At 39.3% G+C, this 27,888-nt stretch overlaps 1 protein-coding gene across 15 annotated transcripts in view; it reads right to left on the bottom strand.

Moving 5' to 3' along the window:
* Nucleotides 1-1,232: 1,232 nt before the first annotated feature.
* pax2a (paired box 2a) overlaps nucleotides 1,233-27,888 on the bottom strand; it is a 32,527-nt gene continuing 5,871 nt past the window's right edge. For 2 of the 15 annotated variants that reach the window (XM_039671933.2, XM_039671932.2), the window contains exons 2-12: nucleotides 27,369-27,534; nucleotides 26,474-26,671; nucleotides 23,000-23,082; nucleotides 22,739-22,858; nucleotides 21,875-21,919; nucleotides 16,049-16,224; nucleotides 13,982-14,102; nucleotides 8,813-9,022; nucleotides 6,915-7,016; nucleotides 4,246-4,332; nucleotides 1,233-3,894 (exon numbers count right to left, since the gene is read on the bottom strand). In XM_039671933.2, the coding sequence (XP_039527867.1) occupies nucleotides 3,773-3,894; nucleotides 4,246-4,332; nucleotides 6,915-7,016; nucleotides 8,813-9,022; nucleotides 13,982-14,102; nucleotides 16,049-16,224; nucleotides 21,875-21,919; nucleotides 22,739-22,858; nucleotides 23,000-23,082; nucleotides 26,474-26,671; nucleotides 27,369-27,534 (1,430 nt within the window). In that variant the 3' untranslated portion in view covers nucleotides 1,233-3,772. Of the gene's footprint in view, nucleotides 3,914-4,245; nucleotides 4,333-6,914; nucleotides 7,017-8,812; nucleotides 9,023-13,981; nucleotides 14,103-16,048; nucleotides 16,225-21,874; nucleotides 21,920-22,738; nucleotides 22,910-22,999; nucleotides 23,083-26,473; nucleotides 26,672-27,098; nucleotides 27,120-27,368; nucleotides 27,535-27,888 lie in introns of all 15 variants that reach the window. The other 13 variants (XM_089117082.1, XM_089117083.1, XM_089117089.1 and 10 more) reach the window with 13 other exon arrangements.

The raw sequence follows: 27,888 nt of genomic DNA, 5'->3' as shown, positions 1-27,888 counted from the left end.
TTTTATGTTTGCATCTCACTGTCTCTTCGACTCTTCCAGCCTTAAACGTCCTCTTGTGTCCGCTCTGCAATGGCATAAAAGGCCCATATGGATTTGTGTTTGTTATGAGATCTGAATATGAAGAAATATATAATATGCGTGTGTGTGTGTGTGTGTGTGTGTGTGTATATATATATATATATATATATATATATATATGTATGTATATGTATGTTTATTTATATATATATATATATATATATATATATATATATATACATGTATGTTTATTTATTTTTATATATATATATATATATATATATATATATATATATATATATATATATGAGGCTGTCAAACGATTAATCGCGATTAATTGCATCCAAAATAAAACTTTGTTTTTACATAATATATGTGGGTGCACGTGTATAATTATATATATATATATATATATATATATATATATATATATATATATATATATATATAAATACACACATATGCTTGTATATATTTAAGAAATATTTTCATGTATATACTATATATATACTGTAGATATATATATATATAATTTATAATATATATATATATAATTTATATTATATAAATATTTTATATATAAATAATATTTTTTTCTTAAATATACATGCATGTGTATATAAATATATATATACAAAATAATTATACACAGTGCACCCACATAAATTATGTAAACACAAACTTTTATTTTGGATCCGATTAATTGCGATTAATCGTTTGACAGCCCTAATATATATATATATATATATGAAGAGTTCAGATGCAAAAGTCCCTAAACGCTCTTTGAAATTTTCTTCTTTAATGATGATTTTTATCAAACTTGTATATTTAAGTTCAGTGATTTCACTTAAATGGCAAAGATAATTACCTATTAATTGTTATTTAAGTGAAATTACTGAACTTAAATATACAAGTTTGATAAAAATCATCATTAAAGAAAAAAATTTCAAATGGCATTTAGAGGCTTTTGCATCTGAACTCTTCATATATATATATACATATATATATATATGTGTGTGTGTGTGTGTGTATACTGTATATATTTGTTTAAAAACACTCAGTGTCCTATACATTTATTTACTGGACACTAACAGATGCGCTATTTTCATAAGCAACAGAGCATTTATCCAAACCGAATATCTCATAGTTTGGAGTATCCTTGAACTCTGAATGACTCTTTCATGAAAGAGTTAATAATCACCACTACTGTCACAGGCTGACATACAAAAAATTTATTTCTCATATGCACAAAAAAAAAAGAGAGAACTGGACAGAGGTGGAATAAAGTGATGGCTAAGGCCATGTCGCTTTTTGTTACATATTTTCATCAGAAACTCTTTTAATGCTTGCAACAAATTTTGTTTGTAGTACATATTTTGCATTATTTTAATGAAAGGAGTACCAACTCCCCTTCCTGATGATGTGGGCTTGTTTTAAAAAGAAGAATTCTGTCAAGAACAAGTTTCCAAAAGCCACAACCAAATGTGGATTGCAGTGAGTGAGTTAGAATATCTTTATAGCTGAAATTATATTTAAAAAAGGAAGACCCAAATAATATATTTTCTATTGTGTGAAATAGAACTTGTAGTTGCTCTGTGTGTACATTTATGTACAGTTGTATTTTGTTATTGTTTTTTTCCTTTGCATGCTATGAATTTTGAATCATCTGTTCTTGTAGCAAAATAACTTTGCGACAAAAAAAGCTTCAGAATTCTGAAGTCTTGTGTTGAACTCTATCTTGACTTGTACAGGAAGGTTAAAAAGTACAAAACAATCCACAAAACTATGCATGTGAAATGTATTTGTTCATTTCTACAGGCTTGTCCTCTATACAGGATTTAGGGATCATTTAAAATGAAAGGTAAAATTGAACGCAGTAATAAAGGAGAATACAGAATACCATTTTACTTGATTTGCATAGAGACTTAAACAGTATGAACAAGTTAAGTAAATGTGAACCGAAACAAAACATACAAACAGCCGCACATGTGGTGATAGCATCTGAAAGCCGCCGAACGACGCAGGTCGGGTTTCAAACTTTTTGTTGTGCGTCTCTGCAAAGCACAACACATTGAAGACACAAATGTAATGTCAATCTTTTTTTTTTTTTCCTTTCAATTGTCATATCTACAAATGGAATCAGTAAATTAGTACGATACTGCAATGGTGAAATGTAGATGATCTTATATACATAGAAGAATTGTTTTCACATTATACACAAATCATTCTACAAAGCAGCAGTTTGTTGCAAATGACATACCTTTTAAGTAACAGAATTCACCTTTTCTGTGTACATTGCTGTGGGTCTAAGATGGATCTTGTCCTTTTTGTTCAACATTACCACATACAATCAGTTTTGACTACTATTAAAACATAATACTGTTTTATTGACAGATACAGCAAATAAAATATTAAATATCAAACTAAGTCTTTGGCAAACGTGGTATAAAGTACATTCACTTTACATTTCCAGGAGCGTATGTATGGACCCTTTCCATTTCTATCCTCGGTTAACATTTTGATGAAACCACACAGAGGGCTTACATGCATGTCTACCTCTCAGGACCATAGCCAAACCATATAATAATCAAATTAAAAAAGCTGTAAGGCATTTGTTGAACTTGTTGTACAATTGACTGCTAATGATTACTTTGGTACTGAGCCAGTCAGAGTCGTTCTGTCTCAGTTACACGTTACAAAAATGGTTCTTTAAGTTTAAGGAATCATTAATGATCCACACGGAAGGACAAAAAAAAAAGAAGCAATGTACTAGTTTTGTAATAAATAGCAAGTGGTTTTTGTCCAATGTTGCTGATTTTTTTGTCAATTGGAGTAGACCTTTTTGCTTCTATGTAATCTGGCAAATTTACAAAGATAATTGCAATTCATTTTGTACTTATAAATCCAGTAATGCAAAATAGTGCAAACGAGAAAAGAGCGGCACCGATCATGATGAAAAAAATGGAATATCCTGAAAAGGTATGACACACAAATGCACACACGCACGCACACAAACCATCAGCTAAACCAAAACAATAATTTAATATACGGTTTCTTTTCAGGTCATTTACAGCAACAGTTAACTTCTTCAGTGTCTGACCTGTTTTTATCTTTTTTTTTAATCTGTTTTCTTTACCCCGTTTTGATTGTGTATCACAGAAAATGTTAAATCAAGTCGGTAATTTCATACCACGAGTCAGAGATGGCTTCTAAGACTGTTACACTTGTCTGTTTGACAGATAATGGAGCAATTCTGCAGTTTTCTGCTCAGCTGACACGTCGCTGTTCTGTCCGTGAGAGGTAAGACACTAGTGAAATGGTGTAGGACATGGGCAAATTACTTTAAAGGCCTCAGGCAACCTTGTGTGTGTGATCTGTTAGTGATCCTAAATACAGTATGTAAAGGAATGTATTGATTGATTTAAAGAGAGAACAAAACAAAAAAACAACAACACATCAATTGTTACTTCGTATTTCTTCACACGGTTCGTCTTGTTTTATATCTTGTATAATATATATATTTTTGTAGAATCTTTCAAAGTCTTTCAGGAAATAGTTCAGTCATTGTTCAGCGATTTAGAGCATGATAGCCTTAGTGTTGATGTTGCGTGAGGGGGTTGGGGGTTGGGGGGGTGGTATAGTCGATGTCTGATGGGGGGGGGGCCCGCTGTTGCTTGACCCTCCTAATCCGATCTCGGCCCCATGAAACTGAAGACCGCGTAGCCATCTTCAATCCCTCTGACCTTAGCGCCATTCAGACTGGTACGATATGGAGGCTGCGGCCATGGTCCTGCAGTTTGATTGGGTTGCCATGGTAACTAGTGGCGGTCATAGGCAGTGGCAGCAGTGGGAGGGGCGGAGCCCCGGGATGCGGCACTATAATAATAAGGGGAACCTGGAAGTTAACAGAAGAGCGGAGCGTTTGAAACCACAGCAAGAGCAACATTTTACGCCCACTCCCAATGGTTTTGCTTATGTAAAATACAATCAAACTATTCTATTACGTTCCGAAACCTCGGCACGCACAAAAACACTTGCGAAGGGCTTATGAGCATCTTAATTTAGAGATGCAGTGTGTTATGACCTTGCTAATCAAAAAGAGAAATAAAACTGTAGCTAGTTTAGTAAAGCTGTATGCAAATAATGTCATTGTAAAATGTGATTATATTAATCCCACTTTAAAGCGACTAATCCCATAAGGGATAAGCAAAAAGGGTTAATACTCACTTAATAACGCGGGGTTGCTGAACCGCCAAGCTTCATTGTAAGTTGTGTACTGCGGGTGAGAGTAGGGATTTCCTGAAAAGTCGCTTCCTAAAATCAAACACAAATGACAGGTTAGCAATAAAGAAAATGGGGTATCTTAAAGCATATTCGGTAGAAGCTCAACAGTCAGAATTTGTGGTATAATGCCCTTTTTTATCACTGAGAAATTTATATTGAAAGTAAATGGTGCCAATTTATGGAAAATTTGAACGCATTTTATAATTCATAGTGCAATCAAGTCGATTAATCGGATCAAACTCAAAAGTTTTTGTTTATATAATATATATGTGTGCGTGCCTCGGTGTGTGAAAGTGTGTGTGTGTGATATATATATATATATATATATGCATGCACACATACATATAGCCATGTATGCATATATACAGTACATATGTGTGTATATTATATAAGCAAAAACTTTTATGTTGGATGCGATTAATCAATTTGAGAACCCTAATAATTTCATAAAAGCACTTAAATGAACTATTTTGTTAATTTTGTAAAGCTATTCAAATCTTTTGCTGTTGTTTTCGAAGTTGGCAACAAAAAAATAAATCAAATCAAAATAATTGTTTACATTTTGTGGCTTTACTATTTGAACAGTGAGTATTTTAACACAGATTGCCCTTTTGTATATGCCTCAATGAACACTGAAAAAAAAATTCTCTCGTAAATTGCATCAAAGAAACAGCAAGTAACACATTCAATTAAATGAGAAAATTCGTAAGACTGAACTATAATTTTCACGTTCTTACTCCAATAACTAAATAATTTTTTTTTTACAGTGGAATCTAGATTGCGGAGGAGGGAGAAGTAGAAATTAGAAATTAATTTTGTGCTTATCACCATTATGCTGTCGATTGAGCTCAACTGAATTACAGTAACGCTGTCCTTGAAATATTGCATCACATTAGTTCAGCACATCAGAACTAAAGGAACTGGCATTGTTTCGCCGCTCTAGATAGCAGATGGCTCGCCCTGTCCTCTTTCCTACGCCCTGGTGCTCGGCCATTTTGGCTGAATTTGTTACATTAATCCTGAGCTGGGGTTTGAATTTTCTTTTCTTTGATTCTGCTGTAGCGCTCTTAAGATTCTCTTTTCTTTGGCCGCACCAAAGCCCCGCTTCAAAAAACCTCCCCAATGGATTCGTTCTCGCGCACACTCGCCCCTTTTTATGCGGCCGAATTCGACTTTCAGGAAGCGGCCCTGTCCATGTCAGTGAGCAATGCTGTTGGTCCCCCACGTTTCTTTCTTTTACGAGACAATAAAGGCCGGGTTTTATATGAAGCTGGTGAGGAATGGCTTTTGCTTTAACAGTGTTTGGGGTCTGTCACTAAATCTTAGTCGTTCGAGGGCCAGATGAATGGAAGTGCACACAAAACCCATGGCTCTAGGATTTAAGAGGATTTCTCAGCCTGTGTGACCAATGAAAATGAATCTTTGATGAAAACATATTTGATGTACCTGTAAAGATATGTTTGCCCAGCAAATGAATCCTGTCACTGAATTAAATTTGCCCCTGCGAACCATTCATGTTTGTGGGCCGTGGAAGCCCAAGACAGACTCGAATCTATCTGAGGCACTCAACGGTGACCGAGAGAAGAATCCCTCTCTGTGCCTGATGTAAAATATTTGTTTTCCAATTTTCGCACACTGCGTGTTTGTGCTCACAAGTCTGACTTAGAGCGCTGATGTTATCCCTCGGCTCCGAGTACAATCGCATTTACACTTTTCCAACTTCTCTGTGGCATCTCTCAGGCGGTCCGTTTGCATGCAGGACGTATGTGTGTGTTTGTGCTGTTTGGGGAGAGGGCACCGTTCTTGCTGCCAGATTGCATCCTGTCCTGGCAGTGAAACTCAAGTCAGGTCCCTCTGAGAGATAGTGATTTAAATATTTACAGGCCTTCCCGCCCGCTGTTTTGTGACCCTTAACTGTTTGCTGTGAACCTGAACTGCAGGTTAAGTAGAGGGGAAAAGAGATACGCTCTGCAGCACTAGAGGCTAGCTTGGAGAAAGCTGTGTTTATCGATGGCCTGTGAGAGCGTCGAACGGTTGGGGAGAGGGAGGGAGGGAGGGAGGGGCGTAATGAGCACTGGAACCCGAGTGGAACTGAGAGGAACTGTCCTATATCCCGCACTTATGTCCCTGATCACTTATTGAGAGGCGCTAATTTTCTCCTCAGCAGCCGATAAGCTGAAGCTCCTACTCGGCTTATTGACGACTCGAGATCGAAATCCACACTGCCTGTCCTTGTCTTTAGTTCTCGTCTTCCTCATTATTCTTATCCTCATTAATATTATGGTCCTCGTTACTATAATCCTGTTTAATAAATATTAGCATCACCAGAAATGTCATGGGCAACATGCATGTAGCTTTTGTGACACTTCTTCTTAAAATGTTACCTGGCATTCTACACTAATATATTAAAACATACAAAAGCAAGCTTTGGGCTTGTGGTAACTGAATATTAATGCACAATATTTTATTATTTTCCAGATGCAGAAGTGCAAATTGAGGTTGGCTTTGACCTCAGGTTTCCTAAAAACGATCAATTGCACAGGATCGTTCCCTGGAAATATTACGAGCTCTCTTAAAATTAACGTCCTCGTAAAAATAGTAATTAAACTTACCAGGGACCATTCCAGCAAGTGTAGAGGTGGGGTAGCTGCCCTGCCCAGTGGGGGGAACGTGAGGTGGGTACCCTGGTAGGGTTGTGCTTGCCATGTCTCGACCTGTAAAGAAAGTAAAATTTGTAACAAACAAATACACACACACACAAAATAATAATAATAATTCAATGGGCAAAATGAGCTTAGTTTTACTACTACATTTCTTAAGTGTACTACACCTAATGAGGGAAGTTAGGCAGAATTCAAGATTTTTAGATCATACAAACACTAGATATATAGGGTATATTAGAGTTACTTTTTGATATGCTGTAAAAAAAGATAACATGAATACCACATATTTTGGCACATACAAATGCATAATGCATAGAATGGGCCTAAGCATTAAACTACTTAAAGTGTTACATGCACACCAATAACACTTTTTAAGCACAACCCTGTAACCATTTTCACTGAAAATCTAAGAAATCAGCTCAATCTTTTTTGTTGTTGACACAGATAACTAGAAAACCCACATGCCAAGCATGCACTGGGTAAAGTTCACCTCCCCTTAAATTCACAACCTGAAAAACTGTTGACCCTGCAGAAGCTAAAACACCTCCACTGCTTTTTTTTTCTCTTCTAGGTCACTCAGCCTTTTAACTTCCTTTAATACACAGAGTGGCGCTGCTGGCCTGTTTTGACTGATCCGACAGAGAGAAGCACAGAATGCCCTCGGCCTGCTGGTGGCATTGCTGCTGCTGCTAAAAAGCCCAAAACATCACGAGAGTGCAGAGCACACAGTGCCAGCTCCATATTCAGTTCTGTCATTTTAGGTGATGGCTAGCAATCCTGCTGGATGTGCTGGCTCAAACTTTGGATCACGTAGGCCTCCTTCAGTCCCAGCTGGACCCTTGTGAGGTCCTGCATCATTGTTTGAAAGGGGACCATAGGAGGGGCGGGCCGGGCAGGTGATCTTTCCCCCGGTCCAGCCACCAACAAGAGAGCTGACAGTCAAACAGGCACACCAGGATGGTAAGCAATGTGAAAACTTGTGATATATATAGTATAGTATATAGTAAATAAGTATAGTCACAGAACTAGAGACTAAAAAAGTGTTAGCAGTGTTTCTCAGGACAGTACAGGACAGAAGCTGTCTCCAGAAGCGCCATGGAATGTGCCTATCTATCGATCTATATATATATATATATATATATATATACATAAATTTTTATTATTATTATTATTTTTTGTCCGTTTTACACACGGACACTACCTTTCAAAAGTTCAGGGTCGGTAAGGTTTTGAAAAATCTCTTTGGTATCTCAAAGGTCTATTACACTCACCAAGGCTACACTTTATTTGATCAAAAATGCATTAAAATAGTACTATTGTGTTTTATGTAATTTTTTTACAACTTAAATGAACTATTTTTGATTGCAATTCATTTATGTATACATAATGTCTAATTTTATTCATATAATGTATTTTCTGCATCATTACTCCAGTCTTCAGTGTCACATGATCCTTCAGAAATCACTCTAATATGTTGATTTGGTGAACAAGATCAATGTTGATCACATGATTCTTTAATGATTACAAGTTCAAAACCACAGCATTTATTTTAAATAGATTTTTTTATAACGTAAAAGAGTCACTTTTAATTAATATAATGCTTAATGTATTAAAACTTCTTTCAAAAATACGTTAATGTCCTCAAATTTTCAAAGGTGTAACACTTAAAATTAGTTAAAGAGTGTTTTTTCTTCCTTTGATAATATGTAGGGCACCAAATGACCTTGGACTGCTATTGGTGCCCTCTTAAAAAGAAACAGATGCATGACGCCTCTGGCTGTTTCCCCCATTTACCAGCGCAAGTTTCTAATCTTTCTTTTTTTCTTTTTTTTTTTTGTAGGGTGTACCTGCTATAATAGGCTGGCTTGCATACTGGCTGTAGCTGGGGGCATGATGGGCATAGGCACCGTAGCAGGGAGTTGAGGCATCTACTGACACGCTGGGCTGGAGGGGCAACAGTTCCGCTAGACCCGAGACTGCCAGTGAGGAAGGGGTGAAAGGAGCCAGGGAAGCCTCATGCGGCTCCTGCTTAACACACGCGGAGGATGAATGTGACTCTGCCAGGTGGAGAAAAACAACAAAAAAAGCCACACACACACAATCAGACAATGCACAATCACTCGCACTCAGCAAAAAAAAAAAAAAAATGAAGAATGATTCATGACAGATGGAAGTACTGAATGGATGCAGTAAAAGAAGAGGAAAATGAAGTTTGGCTGACAGTGTTTGGTGTTGCTGTGATGCTACATTGCGTTTAGGAGGAAAAGAAGGATTTATGTGAAGTTCCGAGAGCCGTGGTGTTCTGACTCAGTTCCCCGGGTGTGTTCAAGAGTTTTAACAGAGCCTCCAGAGGCACACGCTCAGAAAACAACATTTCTACACGCACAAGGGGATTTGATCAAGGTAAGCCAGGAAATGTTACTGTGCGATGTGTGGGTTTAATCATCAAAGATGCTTTAAAACTTTTGCTACACATGTTTGTGGACTACAATTTTTTTAATCATTGGACTGTTTGATGCATTATTCCTGTAAAACTATTCGACAAAATAATTATTTATTTTTCTGTATATTTACAGCTGTCATTAGTACTCCCAGCAACTCTCAGTGAAACATCGCCTCTCACAAAAAAACATTAGGATTGATATTTTATTTCTTATGGTGGCTTGGTGCCTGGAATGCATCTCTTTAAATTCAGGAATTGCAACATAAATTTAAAATAGATCAAAAATAGATACTTTTAATCGTGGACATTTTTGTTGATATAAACATTGTATATATGTATAGATGGAACAGTCACTGATTTTATCTTCAGTAGACCAGTCGAACCTCTTAATTCAATTTGCTCACATTAATAGAGGAAAACATCAGATTCCGAATATCACAGTTTCCCATAATTTGCAATTTCAAAAATATATATTTTTGGGGGGAATTCCAAGAAAAGTTTAAGGCCAGATGGCCAGTTATATTTATTTGATAAAACAACATTTTCCTTGAATTTTTTCCCTCATTGTGATTCTTAATTTTGGGCCCTGCTTACACTTACGAACAGAATAGATTAGAAGTGAAAATATATTTTCATAGTTGTAAACTAATCATAGAAATCTATCTTTCTATCTTTGCAAACTTATAATTTGCTCCATAACATAAAGCTATCAACTTTAGCTTTATATCTGAATCTAAATAAAGCTACATTTTTATACAAATCTGATTGGAATTATTTATCCGTCAAATGAGCTAAAAATGAGCAAATACAAGCAGGTTCAAACAATATCTCTTGAAGAGCATCAGCAAACAGCAGCATGGCTCGCAGATCAATCAAGCTCAAACACAGAGAAATTTCCCTAAGGTTCGGAGGTAAGAGTCGCATCTCCAAAAAAAAAAAAAAAAGCCTGCAAATCGCGACACGGCCCCTTTGCATCGCCAGCCCTAATATCATTTGGCTGATGAGGTTTGGCATTTTTCATCTTAGCGGGTTTGCCACTGCAGCTCAAGCAATCAATTTGAGTTCTGTCTTCATCTCTCTCTCCACTCATCCTCTTTAACATCCTCTGCTGTTAACATGGTCTGTGGGGAGGGCTCTCACAGCTTCATGATAGCCTCATTAGCTGTTTCCCAACTATTGTTGTTTTACAACCGAGCTATGTGCGGAGAGTCGCTCATTAAGATAAGGCCTCCTTTTTGTCAGATGCAACCCTGACAACCCGTTCTGACCTAATGCCAGGAAATCGGGCAACTTAACTGGCTTCTTTCCCACACAAATCAATGGCAGAATTTTCTTTCCTGCGCAAGTCTGCGAATCTTCATACAGCAGGAGCAGGATTTTTAAATCGCATACAAAAACGAGGCTGTTAGATGACTATATTTCAAAGAGTTAGATGATGGCCATAAGGCCTAACTAAAAAAAACTTTAGAGGCCAATAAAGAAGAACAGGAAGAGATGCTGTCGGAGGAATTAGGCCTCGCGTTTTCACGGCCTCTGCTTTGCCGCTGTAAAGCAGACAAGGGCGTTCGCTACACTGACCGAAGCCCAGTGTTCAAGATCACTGAACTCTGAAACTAATCAGAGGTGCTGTTGCTTATTATCCTGGAAACAAGCAATACCTGCAAAAAGGAAGGCTGTCAACCTCCTGATTACAGAGATGGAAGATAAACACTGGTCTATGTGGAGGCGCATCACATCTCAACATGAACCAGAGCTATAGAGTTCTCTACGTACGTCTGTCTCGCTCTCATGAATGCATGGTTTCACATGGGTGCAGTAAGAGAAATGACTTATTTTTTTCTTTTTTTTTTAAACCCAACAGTTCCAGCAAAGTCACCTGCCTTATGTTTTGTAAAAGTACTGAAAACTCTGAGCTCAATTTTCAATATTTCTCACAAGATAACACGAAAACCAGACTGCTTTACACTGATCAATTGCAGCAATGTAATGATTTTAAGCTTGAATCCCCGATATAAGTTGCTAAAGTTATTCATTATCAAATGTGTGCTTAAAGGTTAGTGTGCTATTGTGAGGCTGAAATAAACATTCGTTTGGGCTCTAGGGCCTGCCGGGGCTTCTGGTGACTCAAGACAGAGGCAGTTTGTCACCGGGCCACACATCAGGTACCTCAGTCTAGCCAGCAGCGTGTTGTTTGCTGCTCACTGGAGAATAGCGGGCCACACTTAAAAAATGGCTCTCTGTCGGATATATTTCAGCCGGAGTTCATCAGCCGCATAAACCGACACAAAGCAGTCTTTTCTTTCACTCTGCCTGTGTATGCTGCTTTCCTTTCTTACTTTCCTTGCTTGTTTTTTTTTTTCCAGACATGGAGCTCTGTTGCTTTCAGGCTTGGGCTCTCTGTATTTTTTTTTCTCCTCCCGCCCCCTCCTCTCCCTCCATCTCTCTGAAGAGATTTGGAACAGGGGGGATCCCTTCAGCACCTGCTCAGGTTTTCAGCGGGTCGGAGGGGTGCCCATTTACACGGTACCATCCTACTGGCACCAGGAAGACTTCCATTATATGGCTCGGCAGGAACAGTGCTTAAGAATCCGCACTAGTCATTCATTGTGAAGGTATGTGCAAACGGCCTTTTTAAAAGGCTAGTCATATCTGGACAGCATCCAGACTTTTTACTGCAGTTTGAATAAATCATGCCATTGTTTCCCCCCCCCCCCCCTCTACTACGGTTAATACATGAAAGTGTGGAATGTTCATGAGTCATTGGGGAAAGTACTGCACCTGATGACAACAGAAGTACAGTCATATAACTCTATAATCTGTACTTTCTGGGATTTGATATTATTATTTAAAAATGATTCATATTTATTTAATTTTATATGTATTTATTTATATATTTCTAAATGAAAATGTATATTTCTAAGCATACATCTATTCCATTATTTTAATGAATGTACTTTTTTTTTTATCCAACATAATACATTTCAATTTTAAAATGGGTTTTCCTTTAGGTCTTTCAGTACAGAGCAGTAACCCCTAAAACTAATTGGGTAAACAGTTAACACAAAAATCTATCCTATGCCTCGTAGTGCCCTTAAAATTCCAATTTCTGTTTTGTAATGAAGAGTTCATTAATCACTCATCTTTAATAGATTATGCAAATCGCACGACATAAAATCAACAAGATCAATGGCAGTGTGAATTTTAATTGGCTCAGGAAAACATTGCTGGGAATGAACATAATCTCCAGCTCTATCCAATGAGAGGGAGTAATTTATTCAGAATTGGCTCTCAGTGTAAATGCGTAGGGTAATTTAGCACCTCCTTTAACTCTGTCCTTATTCTTATTTCCAGTTTATCACATGCGAGTACACCATAACATTACGTTATTGCCTCTTTGAACTGCTTTTCTTGCTTTTTTTATTTTTATAAATGAAGTTATTACTGCCAAAAGTCATTTAGAATACGACATGGAACAGTTAATATATACGGCTCTCACGAAATGTCATTTGGAGCCTAGACATTCTGAAAGAGCTTTAGAACATAACTACAACTGGTATTTTTTTTTTTTTTTTCTGAATTTAGGATGCCAGGGGTAGGTATTCTCATCATGCATGCATAAACAACACTGTTTTGAAATCATTAACAACAATATAAGTTAAACAACCATTTGAAAATCTCTCTAGTATAGAGCCGTTCCTGTGCTCTACCAGAAGCAAGAGGTGGTCTGCACTAAGACCCCCGGTGTGTCCCGTCCCAGGTGCAAGAAAGGCCACCTGCCATGAGGGTGCTCTCTAGACCGAGACTGCTTTCATACAAAGGACAAAAACACACCTTTCTTCTCCAGAGGCCCAACTTTCTGGAGGGAACTCTACCTCCCACATATTACAGAGGGGGGAAAAAAGCCCTTTCTTTTCACATAACATTATCCAGCTATCATTTGAGATGGGGACACAGCAATTTTCAATCATCCTGTCCTCCGCCCACACAGAACTCATTGGCTTTGATGGCTCCTGCATAATTATGTGAATTTTATTAAAAGCTCAGCATATTAATCTCAGCCCGACAGTTGGCTATCAGTAAACTTAACCTTCTCTGAGGTAATAACAGCCGCAACAATGAAACAATCTTTCAATTAGCCAGGCTGACATTAACCATCGCATACCAAACACACACACAAAACAAACGAGGCAACAACAAAGGCCAAACCATGCTAGACCGCCATATTTCTTTCTGAGAACTATGAGCTGAAGAAAACTTTTCAGTACACAAAGGTAAAGTAGTAAAACAAATCCATTGGTTTTTGGCGGACAGTTATCCATAATCACTTTGAATGATTGGGACTTGCATGCAAGAAACGGCGCCTGTCTGTTTTGATCGCCTCTCTCTTACACGGGTCCTCAGAGCAGGCAGCACTGATCCATCCACTTTAGATCAACATGTCACATTCCACTCTCACCTGTCCGCTCAACTTATAAAGCTCACTTTACCATATAAAACAGTCACATAGACCAGAATATGAATGTACTGCCAGTATTCTAATGGTCAGCTGGGACGGTCGATCCAGCGCTCTTACCTGTCACTACCGGGTAGCTCTGTGACACGCTGGAGCCCAAATCTGAGCTGACGCTGGTTGACAGACTGGGCTTGACTTCGTCCAGTCCAGGGTTCAGTGCTGGTAGCGAGTATTCATTAGCCTGCCAATGAGGGGAGGGGGGACACTTTAAGTAGATATATCTTGGAATCCAAGCATCACTTTTAGGTGTCCAATTAGAAAGCTTTCTGCCTGTGAGCTGCCATTTCCTTATGTTATTTTAAAACAATTTCGCTCCTTTTTATGATGTTTCTTGTGATTTAAGGAAGGGAAAGTGTTGTACACAAAGTACCAGGGATTTAATATAATGGCGGCTCAGCTACTGTGGCTTTGTAAATGGGCACCTGAAATCCAGTCCTACTACACTTGCATTTTATTTTTTATTTCCCCCAGTCAGATAGATGTGCATGTGTGTTTTGGTGGAGTTAATGTGAACTGTGTGTGCATACATTAAGGTTGTGAGCGGGACAGAGAGTAGGATTTGGAACAGACTGAAAGGAAGGGGTGTCAGCTGTCTCTTTGTGCTTGACTGCAGTCATTCCCCTGACCAGCCAAGGGAGGAGACGGGTCCGCTTTGTTACATTACCAACATGGCCTCGTTTTCGAGAGCATTTGAAATTGTTTTCTTTAGGATGAGAATATGATGACACGAACATGAGCCCTAAAACAGCTCTGTTATTATTTTGAAAAGCTAAAACATCGACGCTTATGTTTTTCTGGATATGTGCGTTGGATTATGCTGCATTTGAATTTCTTCGTAACTAATTCGACAAATGAGAATAGATTTCCGGCTCCCATTGTTCTTCGCGTATTAAAGTGCGAGCATACATATGTCCGCTCTTACGCGTATACGCCTGCGTGCGTGTGTGCGTTCGTGCATTTGCGCATCACAATAGGCCTGTGTCCCAATGGGAAATGCTGTGACCCCAGACTTGTCTGTCTCTATTCCAGATAAACTCTAATTGTCTGCTACAAATGTTCAGTTGGCCAGTAGCGGATGTTCCTCTCTATTTGGTCTGGCCTCAGATGCACAACAGCTATTTTATCATGCAGATAGGGGCAAGTTGGGCGTGGGGCAACTGAAGAGCCATCTGAAAAGGATGACCAAATGGCTGGCAGAAGTGTGGGAGGGGTGAGCCCATTGAGTTTAGCATTTCCAAAATGGCTTTTTAATGCCCAGCCTCACACACCAGACATGGCTAATATGTCCGCTCTTTCAAGAGTTAAAAAGGGGGCATGAAAACGGACAAATAAATGGGAATGTAGTCTGATTAATATTACATTAAATTAAAAGTGATTTTTCTAGACTGTTCCAGGGCTGTTTTTTCCCCTGCATTTAGTCTCTTTCCTTGCCTTTTTTTAATACCTTCTTGGCTTCTCTTTGTGATTGCAAGTCATTTCCAATTCGTTTTGGTATTGATCTTCCAGTAGAAATCAGTTTTGTAATTAGCTGCAAATTAGGCCCTCTACTAGGGGTGAGGGCTGTCCCCCTGATTTATCACCAGTGTAATTCTCAGCGATCGGAGAGAAATTAAAATGAACTCAATTAGGCCACTGCTTTTGCTTTATGGGCCTCTACTTGAAGTTTCAAGGGAAAAATTAATAGTCACTGGTTGTTTGATATTATAATGAAAGTAAATAAAGCTTATATTTATTTAAAAAAAATAGCTTATATGGGGGGGGGGGGGGGGGTTGTGAGACTATTCATTCAGACTGAAGATTCACCAATTATTTTTCATATTCGTATCAGTGGATTCGAGTTGATGAAACTAAATTAATCTGGCTTTAATGCACCTTACACTATTTAATGCATATATTAGTGATGCTTGGGCAAGAAGCATCATTTAACATTTGTCTGGGATTAAATCGTATGGTGACTTGATTTCACTAGTTTATCTTAAAGAGATTTTATTCAGAAAAATCTCTGTCGGTTCAAATAAACTCTGCTGTCCGCTCAAAATTAGTACTGCAGACTGTCTAACAATCTCCAGTTTTTTTTTTTATGTATTAGTTTGTTAGTATTCGTCCATTTGCCTCGATATTACTAACCTGCTCTGGCTTGATGTGTTCTGACGTAGGGAAGACGTCGGGGTATGACGGCCGCTCAAACACCCGATCCAGAGCCTCCAGCTGTTGTTGAGTGAAGGCATCGGCCCTCAGGTGCTTCCGTAAACTCTCCACACTACCCTGAGAATCACTGTTTGGGCCAGAGCCATCTGAACCATCTATGAGAGGAGAGAGGGGACAAGGCCACATGCTAGTACCAGTCGTTATGGTCCCATTTCTCCCTGGAGCAGACCCCCCCCCCCCCCCCTCCCCATCCCGCACCCCCCACAACTGCTACGTCTAGCGCTGTAGTGCACCTCTCAGCACCGCTAGATGAAAGATTGGAGTATATCAGCTCAAATTCAGTCAGCACTAGCCTCAAACTGATCCTAATAGCTGTAGAAAGATAGAGCACATGAGGCTGGGAGAGAAAGAGAGGGAGGGAAAGATGTGGACGGTGCAAAGCGGGGGAGCGAAGACCCACACATCCCCCATCCCCGATCAGCATCAGCACCGTCATCATCTGATAGGCCTGCAGTAATTGATGGATTGCCTTCACAGCAAACATATACTTGTTGGGAACGTCATGTGTTTTAGCGCGAGCCACCTTGTTCTCTTTTCAGTCAGTGGGCTGGTGGAAAATGGAGAGCTATTATTTAAAAGGCACCATTTCCTTTAGAATGTAATGCTGCTTTCACTTTCAGATTGCTTTTCCCTGGAAAAATGGGAGGCCAGTCCCGGCTTGAATACAATTACGCAGCTTGACTGCCAGCTTATGCATTTCCCTCCATCTCGCTCTCTATAAACAAATGAACAGTTTCCCCTCAGACCGTGACCCCATCACCCTGCCGAAGCAGGTAGCCTTTCTTCCCCAGTGCCTCATTTTGCTCCTCCGGAAACCCCTTCGCAAACATTCGACAAACGTCAGTGCATCCTCGCCTCGGCAGCCGCACTGGCAGCCTCCCGAGTCTCGGTCTCTGGTGGTGGAGGGGCTTTTTTTTGCTCCCTTACAAATCTGTCATTCTAAATTTGCAGCAGATTATGTTCTCTCCTCGGCGAGAGCGTAGTGATATATGATATGCAAGGCCCCTATTGATTGCCTGATCTGGTGGCAGGAGAGAGGCGAAATGAACTTGAAATGAACATCATGCCTCAACTCATTGTGCGTATAATACTCTACTTAATCCCACATTTTTCTGTGCTATGGAATTCAATTGATCAATCATGTTCCACTGATAGTACCATTTCAGGGGCTTTATTGCCATTCTACCCGCCAGCTTGACCTTTTTTCAATGGCTGAGGCCACAGGATGAACTGACTTTCAGGAGAAATGGATCCACAGAGAGGTCTGATAAGAGACTGGGAGATATTACGTGTGTGTGTGTGTGTGTGTGCGTGCGCATGGGAGTGTGTATTTAAGCTACACAGAGGTGACATTTTTTCTCTTCCTATTAAGATGTGCTTGTTTTGTTGTGTTTTTTTCTCCTTGCATTATCTGAGTCATTCCATATCTGAGAGCAGGCATTTTTTATAGACGGCTCCCTTGGGGGCCTTCTATAAGGCTGCGTGTTGTTGCCGTATAAACCTCAATTGTTCTCTTTGGTACAGAAGAAAATAGAGTCATTAATTACTTTCTATCAGCTGGTCTAAGTGCAAACTGCGATCAATAAGCAGGCGTTTGTCATTTGCTTCGGTGCAGCATGTTTGCCATACTCAAAAGCCCAAAGCGCGCAGGGCCGCTAGTTGACACAGGGGACGGAGCTGCGGTTTGAGCTGTGTGGGGGGGTGGGGGGGGGAGGTCTCCGTGACGTTAGAATTAGGGGAGATTTAGCTTAGATCAAGGTTAGATCAGCGTTTCGCCATGGAATTTTTGACATTTCTCAGGGATTCACAGTAATGTTGTCTAGACTATGTATATAGCTAGTGTTTACATCAGTGCTCATGCTATATTGATTTCATTGGAACACTTGAGTGTGTTTGTTTTGACATCCCACTGCATTAGCACTCTGGTGCTATGGGACTAGAGCTCTGTCAGATCAGATAACCAGAGTCCATAAAACAGGCCTCCCATGGGCTTCCTCCTCTGGAGAGCCCAGTTCAAATAAAACTAAGAACAAGAGACAGTAAAGGGCTTATCATGGCGAACTTGTCATTTTAAGATATGCACTCTACAAAGTCGATATGTGTAAGTGCGTTTGAATATTTTAAAGTAAAATGTCCTAAAGTTGTGATATGAATTTTGAGAGAATATATTAGGTTTTAGGAAGTTGTGTTTAGGGTTGACCGGGCAGGTGTGACATTCTTTTAAAATAACAGTGCTGTGTTTCCTGCTTTCATCTCATCAGATAAGGCTGGATTGGATGTGAGAGCTTTTTGAAAAGCAAATGAGGGTCTCGTGACCCCTATGACCCTTGACCTGATATCACACATCCTTTGTGTTTATGTATTCCTTTTATTGTTATAAGGATAGTTCAGTTTTATTATAATTTACTCGCCCTCGTGTTGTTCCAAACCAGTATGACTTTCTTCTGTTGAATGCAAAAGACAATGTTTTGAAGAATTGTTAAAGTATGTTTTTTTTTTATACAGTGAAAGTTGTTTTAGACTCTATTGACTTACAATGTACGGATTTTCTTTTGTGTTCCACAGATGAAAAAGTCACACAGGTTTGCCTCTGATGTTGAGTGTTTCATCCATTGAAAATAAATTCTAATTCTACGTTTTTTTGTTTTGTTTTGTTTTTTACAGTTTTTGTCCTACTAATAAAAAAAGTGACATTTTTTTATACATTTTTTGAGGGTTTACATTATAGGCTGTAGCGAACAGAAGAAAAAAAAAGATTTGGCAAAAGACTGCACAGCAAATAACTAATTCAGGAGAAGAGTCAATAAGAGAAAGAACAAGAGAGATGGAGGGAGAGAAAGGGCGAGGTAGCAGCAGCACAACCGGGACTGTTAATTTCCTGTTATGTTACAGCGTGTTTAAAGGCTTTATTAATTCAATTTAGAGTCGCTGAACAGTGTGCAGGCTGCCAGTAGGAGCTGCGCTTTCTCTCCTTTTCTTTTTTTCTTTTTCTCAGGCTACCGCTGTCAGCATGGGTTTCTCATCTCACCCATAACACACATTTCTTTACTGTACTCACACCCGGTCCGTCATTTAGCACATCGGCCTCATGTGACGCAGCGTTCTGGAACGCAATTAATGAATGCGTATCTCCCTCGCTCTCACTCTCTTTCCTTTTAAAATCTGCGTAATGCGGCGCACCATTAATTCTCAGCATCAACGTTCATAATTGACTTTTCTCTGACATGATTCCTCTTCGAGCGAACCACCCTGCCCTTAGATGTTTTCGTGCCGCAGATTTTCGGCCAGGCCGGGGCGGCGGGTCTGCTTGAATGCAGATGTATCAGCCAAGCGGGGGCATAGACCTTTTGTGTCCTTTGATAAGGAACCCGGCACCTTCTTCTCTGCCGGTTCCGCTCTGCAGCCTCGCTCAAATCTGGGCTTTCTCTTTCATACAGAGGCCATCATCATGATGAGATCGGTGGGATGTTCTTATTCGATTTAGACTGAGGCCAATCCATTTCTTGGTTTGGATGTATTTCATTTCTATTCTTTTTTAAAGTAGAATCCATATTGACACAATAGAATCTCACAAGCCATGAAATGGAAGCACAGGTTAAAGCATTCTGGCTGTGGGCCAAACTATTTTAGCATGGGGATTTGAAGTGTGTTGTCACTCACTCTAAAAAGCAATACTTTTCGATGAACAAACAAGCCACAAAGTAAAACTTTTGCGTACCTGTACCACAGTGGCACGGATGTAATCCCTTTATCGTGCTAACGTCAAACAAATACGCCGCTAGGCCTTATAAATCAACCAAACTTTAATTTCTTTCACGTGAACGCACGCTCCCACAGCTGATTCAAGCGTCAATCTGTGTTTTTGCAAGTAATTTATTGCAACCGGCCAACTCCCTATGTAGGGTACGTTTGAACTCATACAGATGGAAGAGAGCTGGGTCACACCAACCTGCTAATCAGCCGACGCAAGGACAGGTGAGAAAGAAACCGCGTGGAAAAACGCGACTCATGCCTGCACGCTAGTAATTAACTCAGTTCATTCATTTGTGTCATTTTGCAACAAAGTATTAACTCTGACAAATGAGAAATCCCAAACAGGCTTAATTTCCCTCTTTTGCCATTAATGCATTTGGCAAGAGAGGCATTCTATTTTCCATAATGAGATACACAAATAAATCTGGCAATGGATTGAAGGGCCTGTGAAGGCAGCAATAAGGTTGAGGCGCATTCTCTGTGCTGGCATAATTGGTATCACTGCTTGCAGACATATAAACCAATCTTTACACAGATAGGGCTGTGTCTCTCTCTTCCCCTTTAGGCTATTTCTTTTGTCTCCTCAATAGCTTGCACATCCACGATAGAGGAAGGGGGTGCTAATTTGTGAATTAATAGCTTTTCTCTGCAGAATTGCAAATTCTCTTAAATGTCACTATGTTCAACTTGCAGGGAGCTATTGCCACCAAAGAACTAATCTTGGGAGGCTCCCCCCAACCCCTCCCTTCTCCGAAGGTCCGCACCACGTCGAACGTCACCCGTGGCCGACGAGCAACACGCTACTTTTAATTTGCAGTAACACATGAAAATGACAGATTAATGACTCTTATGACACCTGTGTCCCTGAAGCCCCTCTTGCAAAGACCTGGTGTACATAACGCGTGTCACACTACATTATCTCCATATCACTCTTGTAATGGGGACCTTTTTTTTTTTTTGTTAAAGGGCACTAGCATCATCAAATAGAAAGACTGCCGATGGCTCTTAAATCAAGCACTGAATGAATGCTTACTCATTGCACATGACTTTTTCTCTTCCCCCGAAACTGGCTGTTCTCAACCTCATTTTTCACGTCACGTGTTTCAAAGTGCATTTCCTCAGCTCTTCCTAAAATCGGATTAGCATATTTCTGTTATGTCATCATCTAATGAAGGGAAGATAGGCTTCACCCAGCCAAATAAGGCTCAGGTAGCCCAAGGCTGCTGGGCTGCTATGAAATTGAAACCATACACTGGCTGTCGCTCTGCCTCCCTGATGTCTCGGTGTGAAATAAGGGCTAAGTTTAAATAACACAATGCTTTTTAGACATTTGGCACTGTATCAATTACCAGCCATGAGCTCTTCATCAGGGACACGGCATGACAAATGCCCTACAAATGTCTCTGTGCACCTTGAGAGACCTGCATAAGGCTGTGTGAGGCCAGAGGAGGGGAAACACATTGGCAACAACAGGAATGTTTACTCTAGTCGTTATAATAAAAGGTAATCCTCGCTGAAGCGGTATCAAATTAGATATTGCGCATGCAAGTAAACTCGTGTTTTCCCGCCTAGTGTTTTATGATGCAATTACACTCGAGCCCTTCATCTCGTGTCAGTTCTAATCAAACTAGGAATAACTACCGGCGCTGGCGTTTGGCTGGGTAATCCCCTCTCGTCATGTTATGTCCTTTCTCTGTTTTTAGGAGCGAACGGTCTGACAGTGGCCCCACAATGGTCTCTGTAAGCGCATGCCATGCTGTAGCAAATGTGATTTGCCACAGTCGCTTTCTCACAGTGTTTATATATGATCCAGAGCTCTTTCCATAAAGATATCATTAAGCGTCAGTGCGCTCGGTTTCATCCCCCTCCCCTCGACACACAACCCTACACGTACACGTGCACACACTCACACACAGCCTCACAGAGCACTTGATCAGACTCGAGTGGCTTGTGATTTAGCAAGCAAGAAAAAGTTAGGCTAACAAAACTTACAATATCCTATTTTCCTCCCATCCAAGTGGTTGCCACTCCAGAGAACTAAAGAGACGGAAACATAAAAGAAGCAAGTAGCCCTGCTTTGATAAATGTTTTAAGAGATCATTTCCAACCACTTCAACCTTCCTCCCTTTGACTACAGCACTTTCTGTGTTCTCGTTCGGCCCAGTGCCACATGGATGTTTATTCACTAGCATTCAAAAGGCGATTGTATGAAGAGCTGATCAGCCATTAGGCCTTAGGCATTAGGTATGTGCCCTCTCATTTATAAAAGGAGAGGGAATGTTGGCATGAGCAGGTTGGCAGCTCCCTTTTTGCTGCTATTTCAGTTCTTCAAAAGCAAAAATACACAGCCAGAAAATTGTGTGAAATTAAAATGTCAGAATATGGCTAGAGTGGTTTTTACGGTGAGCCAATTATAAATCGCACATTCTGTTCTGAGCAAATTATTATTTATTTCATTTTACGCTGCTGATTTCTTTGTCTTCATTTTCATTGACCTGTATTATTTACAAAAGCATAAAGCCGTATCCCTGATGCCCTACCTAAGCGCTATGCTGTCATGATTCAGATGTAGGCATATTCTTGTTTGCGCAGAGCTACTGTATCATCAAATAAAATGTGCTAGAGCCGTACAAACACCATAGTATCAAATGGCTGAATGTAACAGTCCAATCTGCTTTACTACATAACAAGTCACTTGAGAGCCCTTTTTTTTTTCTTTTACAAAATGCTTTGTCCAGTACTATCAAAATGCCATCTTCATCTCCTCACACAAATTGGAAATTACAGGGGGCTGTAGAGAGGCCTAGAAAAGGAGTGAGGGGAATAAAAGCGATGGAGAGAAATCCAGTCTCTTACCATCATCGCGTTTTCTCTTTTCGCCGTTGGAGCGAGGGATTCCTAGGATGCCATTAATAGAGTAGGACCCCACGGGGTCATTGGAAGCGCTTGACACAGGTGGGGAGGCTGTGCTGGGCACTGAAAGAGCACAGGAATAGGTTAACGTATATGGAGTGCTCTCAAGATCACCTTAAAAGAGAATGAATTAACATTAGGGCACAGGCATAATTGATGTCGTTCTGAATTTAATGATTATATGCTAAATGTGTGCTGCCTCACCTATAGTGTGTCCCGTTGTGGAGAGAGGGGTTCCTGTGCCGTCGGATGGATGGAAAGGCTGCTGAACTTTGGTTCGAATTATCCTACGAAATGACAGTTAAAAGAACACGATGAGTTGGGGGAGCAGCTGGTTCGCTGGATCATTGTACGCATAGCCCGAAGCGACCCATTGAGTGTGTAAAACTCTAGTGTTGTTTTGGGGCCTTCCTATATAGATGCACCGATTCTGTCACAAATAACCAATCTTGGGGTATTAGGGCCAATCATGGAGTAGATGTGAGAGGCAGAGTGGGAGCAACCGCGGAGAGAGTGGATTCAATCAAATGGGATCCCATCTTTAGAAATATGATAAAGTCCCACTACCTCGAAGGTGTGATATGGGGGAAAGTCTTCATTGCACTTTGGTCTGAATGATCTTGCAAACAAAGCATGAAATCACATCAATTCACCTCAATGATGAGCTTCACTGCCCTGAACTGGCCTCAGCTTTAATAATCTTTCTCCCTCTCCTTCTCCTTCTTTATCTATCTCAATCTCTCCCTATATCCTCTTCCTCACTGAAGCAAGTGAAGATTGCTTGTAGAGTGTGGATACTGACTTCCCAGATCCGACATTTATTTTCTAGCACAAACATGCAGAGGTGCCAGCATGGATGAGGTCCTATTGATTGGGACTTGGGGATAAAAAAAGTTGGGAATTAGAGGCAGAGAAGAACAGATGCAAATAGAGGGCTATAAATTATATGTGACAGGAAAGCAATAGTGTCTTATTGCTTCACCAAAGCCCACTGCAGCATCTGATGTCTTTAATCTGGGAGACACTTTTGAGAGGAAAAGCTGTCGCCTTATTCTAAGAACACATTTATACTCATTGGCTACACGTTTTCACATTTGTATGAACTATAATATGGCTTATTTGACTAATATTTGATTCAGTGAAGTGATACACACTATATAAATATATATATATATATAAATTTAATGACAATAAAATAATTATTTGATACTATTTTATATCTTCTGAACAAACACCATATCAGTATTTTTTTTAACATCCCTCCAAAACAATGATTTAACCCTGTGTCTATAGCAACACAAATTCAATAGCTTGGATCCATGTTCTCACTATCGAATGAGCTATTTGGAAGGTGTGAATTAATGACTTGCCAGGGTGCTGAGAATTCCCTGTAGAAATATTAAAATATGAATCGATGCTATTGAAAGGATGCTTAGGATTCAGGCAATAGAAGGGCTCAGAACTGGTTGTGTGCCAGTGACTTCATGCTGTGAGGAGGACACAGAGAACACCCCAGACAGTGTGTAATCTTTAATAATTCATGCAGAGAAAATGTGCTTAAAGCTGGGACATCTTCTAATGTCAACAGAGCAGAGGTCACCCTCTTAAGCGCTCAGTGCAAGAGGGTCCTGCCTCTGAAGTCTGCTCACTGGTGAGGGAATACTTTTAGACAGGGTATAGCCTACAAGAACACCTCTTTGAAATGGCACAAGGCTTACAGTTTGACTGGGCGACTACAGCCTAATATAATTATAGGAAATGTGAAAATATTGTATTTGCATTTTATTTGTACTTGGTTGCTTTAAGGACAGTCTTTAGGTGCAGTACAATCCAGTTTACAAACACAGCCCACACTGATGTATAGTGTAGCAACTCCTAATTTATTAAATAATACAGGCAAGTTTTGAAATAATTAGCTCATGTAAGGTTTATCCAATGCGTGTACCCTGAGCATAGAAAACCATCTTTGTATGATTTAGAATAACAGTTTGTTACATCCCTATATGTATTCATTTCATATACAAACATAGGTCCTTACAATGCCCTCCTCTGAGGTGATAACTTTAACATCATTGAAACAAAGGTTTAGTGTCTCTTCTTTCATGTCATTAATGCAGATAAAAAATTTACCACATACATGTGTTGAGACCTGTTCAAATTGCCCTTTTTAAGCAGCCATAGTGCATGAAATGAATTTTTTCAGCCTCCCCAATGTCTCCCCCCCCCCCACCCCCGTTTTTTTTTCTTTCTTTTTCCGAGGAAATGTCTTGTGCGGGTCGGCCCATGATCTCTCTTCAGCTCATTAAAATGTAATGCTGCTGGCCAGCTCTATGGAACAGTGCCTCCTAACCAAAGTTCATTACTCCTGCTTGCAGGTAGGCCTTTTTCACCTCGTTCTTCCACTCTTAACCCCTCCCACCACCATGTCTCCATCTCACTTGGGATAGTCTTGCTAGCCTTTGTATTTTCATAAGAAATAAGAATGGTAATTTAAGACTATTTATTTTCAAATGTCTGATTTAATGTAGGTAGGCATATCTGCATATAATCTCCTTTGCATTATTTATGATAACATAAGGACTACAGGGCCTGTTTGTTAGCCCTTGGAAAGTTAATAACTTACTGAAATTGCTGAGGTAGAAGCCCAGTTACACATCCACCCATTCACAATTATCATTTTTTTTTCGTTTGCACTATTCTTATTTAATAATATTAACAATAATAATACTTTAGATTTATTTTTGTAATTAGTAAAATAAGTTAAATTAAGATAAATTACATTTATTCGTTTAGCAGACGGTTTTATCCAAAGCGACTTACAAATGAAAATAATAGAAGCAGTGAAACTAACACTATGATCCTTGCCAGTTTAATCTAACAATAGATATGTCCTTTTTTAACATAATTGATATAGAATAAATGATGAGGTGTAGTATTAATGGATCACACACATTACTGAATTACACTTTTTTTCAACACATTTAAATAACTTTTTTGTCTTGCATAGGCTATATATGAAGAGTTCAGATGCAAAAGCCTCTAAATGCCATTTGAAATTTTCTTCTTTAATGATGATTTTTATCAAACTTGTATATTTAAGTTCAGTAATTTCACTTAAATAACAATTAATAGGTAATTATCATTGCCATTTAAGTGAAATTACTGAACTATATATATATATATATATATATATATATATATATATATATTTTTTTTTTTTTTAAATACTGAGATAAGTTTCCTTATAAAGCACTGAGGTCTGTTCGCGCATTTCCCAGTGCCACTGGATCTGGTTACAGAGTATTGATTGGTTTTCATCGAGACAGATGTGATTTTCGCGACCTCAACTATAGATCCTCTGCAGGCTGTGGACAGATTTAGGATTGAATTGCACATTTGAGACCACCCCGAGAGCAAGAATTTAAAAAAGCAAAAACATCACCCATGGAATAAGCAATTGGAAATTAGAAACGATAGTTTTCAGTACAAGGCCTCTAAAGGATTTTAAATTAGCTGACGATAATTTGTCCTTTAGTGTTTGGAATCGCCGTTTTAATAACAGTAGCTAGCCTCGGTAGAGAACGGAATAAACAAATAGTTCTGTTCTGTCAATGACATCACGCTTTTCAAATAAATTAGAAATTTAAAATGTGAAAATGGAACTTCAAACCGCTTTACCTGTTTATGGATGAAACACTTGGTACTGTGTCGTTGTCACAAACGCCCTCGGCCAGGAGTCGGTCTCGGATTTCCCAGGCGAACATAGTGGGATTCTGCCGCTTGTATTCTGCGATTTTATCCACAACTTTGGGCGTCGCCACTTTTGGTTTGGACCCCCCAATAACTCCAGGTTTAATACTGCCGGTTTCATAATATCTGGAAAAGATGAACGATAATTCGTTATTTAAAATTGTCCTCACGTCTTAGCGATGGCGTTTTTGTTGTTGTTGCCTGTGGCTTTGAGGCATATTTATAAACAGTGAATTATGAATACGGGCCATAAATACTTAGATTAAATAATCTATTGATTTAATTATATTTTTGACTTTTAAATTAGCAAATGTTATTTCTTTTCCCTCAAGCCTTGCGACGGGAAAAATTGTAATTTGTATTTTAACACGTAGACATTCAATAGTTTTTGCGTCTTCAATCATTAGCATTCGTAGGCTGCGATCTAAAATCGCAATCATTCATTTATCAAACGGTTTCCTCAGCGACTGATATATGTCCCATGCACCCCACGATTAATACATGCCACCAACACATCTCATAATTTCTAAGGAACATTTAAAGTGCAGAATACCTTATAAGATCCTTTTGATAGCTGAAAAATATTTCACAAAATTCAAAAATCTATAACAGTTTCCTAGAAAACATATCCTTCCTCCTTCACAATGAATTTAAGGTCAGTGAATTTAATATTATACCTTTTCACTAAAAGGAAAAAAAAAATCTTACTGATACATTACATATGGCAAAATGGTTTAAGATGTTAATTTACATGAAGCAATAACATTTGACTATAGGTTTCTCTATAATAGGACAAATTTGCTACATCTGTAATTTTTCGTACCTTCCGAGAATTTTGCTGACACAGCCATGGCTGACCCGTAGTTGTCTTGAGATGTCACAAGGTCTGACTCCTTGGTGCGCGAGCTCCACGATTCTTTGCCTGACCACGTCAGGTAGGGGTCTGCCATTCACAAACACCCCTCCTAGCTGGTTCACACCGCCGTGCCCTATATGGGATACAACAACACAGACACAAAAAGCATAACATTACATACATATAGAAGATAGGCTGTGTCGTTAACATGGCTACCACACAGAAGCATTTAATTTTCCCTTTCTCCCCTAACTCTCTCTCTCTTTTTCTTTATCACTCTCCGCGTGGGAGAGCGCGCGCGCACACACACACGCACTACCTGTATGTGCACATGTGGACAACCATAAACAATAAGAGAGTTAGCTATAATATTAACTGGGAAATAATAAAAACGCATAGGCCTTCGTAAAATGTTTTGACCTTCTTGTTCTTTTTTGTTTGTTTGTAGCTTAGGCCTACTATTTCTTTGTATGACTATTAATCAATT

Source organism: Pimephales promelas, chromosome 11, assembly GCF_988280905.1.
Source record: "Pimephales promelas chromosome 11, fPimPro1.hap1.1, whole genome shotgun sequence".
In the NCBI taxonomy this organism is placed as follows: Eukaryota; Metazoa; Chordata; class Actinopteri; order Cypriniformes; family Leuciscidae; genus Pimephales; species Pimephales promelas.
This window is presented reverse-complemented; position numbering and strand designations above follow the sequence as displayed.